We start from the raw sequence: 4,886 nt of genomic DNA, 5'->3' as shown, positions 1-4,886 counted from the left end.
GGTTTTTTCACCTTTTGAGCCGGGTATTTTCCACATAAAAATACTTGTATTCTTTACTTTCCGCATTTACTATTTGAGCAACAGTATATTAAGGAACACTTAGAAGAACCAGGTCCTTCTGTAGTCAGTACACGCAAAAATTAGACACCACACAAATCATCCCCCCTCTTGTGTGGCATTGACGTATAAAACATCAATTATTATCAGAGCTGGTTATCCTTGAAGAGTCTAACACCTTAGGAGAAGATCAAGATGAGTGCACCACCTAGAAACTGGGAAGGGCAATCCACTGCTAGGCCACCACTCTTCAACGGCCAGTATTACTCCTGGTGGAAAAATAGGATGAGAGATTACATCATAAGAGAAGACTATGAGCTATGGGGCATTATTATAGATGGCCCACTGGCTACCATGAAGATAAATGCCGAAGGAAAAGAGGTGCCAAAGACAATGCACTGCTAACAACTTGAGGAAATGGGAGAAAAATGCTAAAGCCAAGAAATGGCTTGTTTGTGGACTCGGTCCAAATGAGTACAGTAGAATCCAAAGTTGTACCACTGCTAAGGAAATCTGGGACACTTTACAAGTGGCCCATAAAGGAACACCTCAAGTGAAGAGGTCCAGAGGAACTCTACTATATTCTCAATATGAGAACTTTACCATGAAGGAAGGGGAAACCATTCAAGATATGTACACAAGGTTCACTACATTGACAAATTAACTAAAGACTCTTGGAAGGATTATTCCTGAAGAAGATAGAGTTGAGAAGATTTTGACAAGGGTTCTTCCTGTTACTTGGGATAGCAAAATCACTGCCATTCAGGAGTCAAAGAACATAGCCACTCTCCCATTGGATGAGTTAATTGTAAATCTCATTTATTATGAACTTAGGAGACAAACCATGAAAATCGATGTACCTAAGAAGGAAAGGAGCCTGGCACTCAGAATCACTGAAGGTTCTGATCTAGAAGATGATGAAGTGTCTATGATCACCAAGGATTTCAAGAAGTACTTGAGAAGAGGAACGGGTCCTTCAAGAAGTGGAAGCTATAGTAAATCAAAAGTTTCTGAGAGGCAAACCAATGGTGGATGCTACAAGTGTGGAAAGACTGATCACCACATCAAAAACTGTCCCCAATGGGAAATTGAGTGGAAGAAGGAAAGAGCTGAACAAAGGAACAGGAAGAAGGAACAAGTTCAACCCAAGAAAAGCAACAACAAAGGACCAACCAAGGCTATGGTCACTGCTTGTAGAGAAAGCTCAGATGATGATGATGATGGAGATGAAAAAGCACTTATGGCCATTGGAGAATCTGATGAAGAAACTGAGGTATGTGTAATTCATCTCAAAGACAAATTAAGTTATTGTCTAAAGAAAGGTTATCTGAGTTACTTATAGAACTAATTGACAAATCTGAGGATGTAAACAATGAAAAGGAACAGTTGTCTAAAGAATGTGTGATTTTGAAGGCTAAGTGCAAAAACTTGGAACCTAGGGTTAGTGAAACTGTAAGTAAAAATGTTGTGTTGAAGAACGAAGGTTCATGAACTTGACTCAACTGTCCTAGAGCTTAGATCTGAAAATCTAAAACTGAAATTAGGAACAGGTAAAAGGATAGTTGATCACACACAACTCACTCTAGAAGAAAACGTAGGTAAAATGAAAGATGAGTTGTATAAAAGGGATGAGTAGGTAAGAATTCTAAAGGAGGATTTAAGCAAGGTCAAGCATGAGCAAGACAGAACTTGTAAATAGAACAGGTCCTCCGATGCACTTTCATGGCTACAGAAACATCATAGTAGCAACAGAAGAGGACTTGGCTTTGGGAACCTGGCACCTAAATGGGATCCTAAAAGCAAGTACCTCACACTTCCTGAGAACAAGATTTGCACACACTGTGGTAAACCAGGTCACTATAAAAGTGAATGCACTGCAAAAGAAAAGGCAAGTCAAAAGAACAAAGAATTTGTTCAAGGGAAAAATAGGCTACCAAGTTGGGATAAAAAGAATTTAATTCATCCTTTTGCCTATAGAAAGGGACCCAAACTAGTTTGGGTTCCTAAGACTAACCCCTGATTTATTTTTGCAGGTTCAAGTGAAGGGGAGCAGTCAAATATGGTACATGGATAGTGGTTGCTCAAAGCATATAATAGGAAGCAAGAACCAGTTCCTTTCACTTGAGGACCTCAAAGGAGGAAATGTCTCATTTGGAAATGGGAATAAATGTGAGATCATTGGGGTTGGAAAGGTAGGTAAGACTGATTCTCACTCTATTGAGAATGTCTACTTGATATATGGACTAAAGTACAGTCTAATAAGTGTACTACAATTGTGTGATAGAGATAACATGGTAGCATTCACCTCTACCAAATGCTTTGTGATTAATCTTACCACTGACAAGATTATTTTGTAGGGAAAAAAGTGAACAATATATATGTTGTAGATCTGTCCACACTTTCAGAAAATGAACTCACTAGCTTAAGTGTGTTGGATAATGATCCCCTCTTTTGGCACAAGAGACTTGGACATGCCAGTCTGAGTTAACTCAACAAATTAGTCTCCAAGGACCTGGTGATAGGGCTGCCTAATATCAAGTTCAAGGAATATAAAGTTTGTGAGGCTTGTGCAAGGGGGAAGCAGGTAAGATCATCTTTTAAATGCAAGAAAATGTTAAGCACCACCAAGACGATGGAACTGGTCCATATGGATCTTTGTGGTGGTAAAAGATATGTGATGGTGCTTATTGATGATTATTCTAGGTTTACTTGAACATTGTTTTTAACATCTAAAAATGAAGAATTTGACATGTTTACCTATTTTGTTAGAAAAACTCAGAAACAACTAGGTAATCAACTTCCATCAATTAGGTCTGATCATGGCACTGAATTTGAGAATGCTAAATTTGCTGAATTTTGTGATGAGCATGGCATAGATCATAATTTCTCTGCTCCTAAGACTCCATAACAAAATGGAGTAGTTGAAAGAAATAATAGAAAACTTGAAGATATGGCTAGGACTATGCTTCTTTCTAGTAAACTGCCTCATAGATTTTGGGCAGAAGCTGTAAACACTGCATGCTATATCATAAATAGGTGCATGACTAGACCTCTTGTAGAGAAGACTCCCTATGAGTTACTTTAAGGGAGTAAACCAAACATATCCCATCTTAGGGCATTTGGATGCAAGTGCTTTGTGCACAATAATGGTAAAGACTCCCTAGGTATGTTTGATCCCAGAAGTGATGAGGGAGTATTCTTGGAATATTCTTCACATAGTAAAGCTTATAAGGTCTATAACAAAAGAACTATGTGTGTAGAAGAAAGTGTTCATATGGTTTTTGATGAAACTAACATTCTTTCTGTGAGACAGGAACATGATGATGAAGCAATTGGGCTGGTAAGAAACTCAAATGAAACCATAGCCCAGACTAAAGCTGCACTAGAGGAAGGAACAGGAGATGGAACATGTCCTTCCACCAGGGCAACATGACAGGGGGAATAAAACAAAGAGGAAATGATCCTCAAACCTCAAAGGAACCTGTCCATGAACCTGTTCCTCAGTAACACAACATTGAAGGAACATCAAGGGGAAACCAGCTGGTTGTGAAATCTTACAAGTATCATAGTTCTCATCCCATTGAGGACACAATTACTGATCCAAACTCTAGAATCAAAACCAGATCTTCATTAAAGAATCTTTGTGCGTTTGATGCTTTCATATCTCTTATTGAACCTAAAAATGTTGTTGAGGCTTTACAGGATGCAGACTGGGTTAATGCAATGCAAGATGAACTCAACCAATTTGAAAGGAGTCAAGTTTGGCATTTGATACCAAGACCCAAAGACGGATCAGTAATTGGCACAAAATGGGTCTTCAGAAACAAACTTGATGAAGATGGAACAATTACAAGGAACAAGGAAAGACTGGTGGTTCAAGGATATAGCCAAAAGGAGGGCATAGACTATGATGAAACCTTTGCTCCAGTTGCAAGGTTGGAAGCAATAAGACTCCTCATAGTTTTTGCTGCTTACATAGAATTCACTCTTCACCAGATGGATGTCAAGAGTGCCTTCCTCAATGGCTATCTAAAATAAGAAGTGCTAGTCAAGCAACCTCCGGGCTTTGAAAGAAAGGAATTTTATGATCATGTGTACAAGCTTGACAAGGCACTATATGGGCTCAAGCAGGCTCCAAGAGCATGATATGAAAGACTATCAAAAATTTTTCTTGAGCATGACTACAAGAGAGGTAAAATTGACAATACTTTGTTCTTGAAAGAAAAAGGTAAAGATCTCTTGGTAGTTCAGATATATGTTGATGATCTAATCTTTGGAGCAACTACTGATAAGTTAAGTAAAGAATTTGCTAAACTAATGGGGAGTGAATTTGAAATGAGCACGATGGGTGAGCTTAATTTCTTTTTAGGCTTACAAATTAAACAAAATTCAAATGGAACTATGATCCATCAGCAGAAGTATATAAAAGAGTTGTTTAAAAGGTTTAAAATGAAAGATTCCAAAGAAATTGACACTCCTATTGCAACAACTACAAAGTTGGATATAGATGAACTTGGTTCATCTATTGATCAGAAGTTATATAGGGGAATGATTGGCTCATTGTTGTATCTCACTGCTAGCATACCTAACATTGTTTTCAGTGTAGGCCTTTGTGCAAGATTTCAAGTGAATCCAAAGGAGTCTAATTTGACTGTTGTCAAAAAGATTTTGAGATACCTAAAAGGCACCACGGACATGTGTCTATGGTATCCAAAAGGTAGTAATTTCAATCTAGTGGGATATGTTGATGCTGATTATGTAGGTTTTCTTGTGGATAGAAAGAGCACCTCATGTATGAAACACTTTCTTGGCTCATATCTTGTGTCTTG

At 38.2% G+C, this 4,886-nt stretch overlaps 1 protein-coding gene across 1 annotated transcript; it reads left to right on the top strand.

The window, feature by feature from the left end:
• Positions 1-421: 421 nt before the first annotated feature.
• LOC138892980 (uncharacterized) lies at positions 422-3,490 on the top strand. The gene is made up of 4 exons (XM_070176741.1): positions 422-690; positions 739-1,330; positions 2,091-2,249; positions 3,371-3,490. The coding sequence occupies exons 1-4, from the start codon at positions 422-424 to the stop codon at positions 3,488-3,490; spliced, it is 1,140 nt and encodes a 379-aa protein (XP_070032842.1).
• Positions 3,491-4,886: the final 1,396 nt, after the last annotated feature.

Source organism: Nicotiana tomentosiformis, chromosome 5, assembly GCF_000390325.3.
Source record: "Nicotiana tomentosiformis chromosome 5, ASM39032v3, whole genome shotgun sequence".
In the NCBI taxonomy this organism is placed as follows: Eukaryota; Viridiplantae; Streptophyta; class Magnoliopsida; order Solanales; family Solanaceae; genus Nicotiana; species Nicotiana tomentosiformis.
The sequence above is the reverse complement of the archived record's forward strand: the minus strand, read 5'-3'. Positions and strand labels throughout refer to the sequence as shown.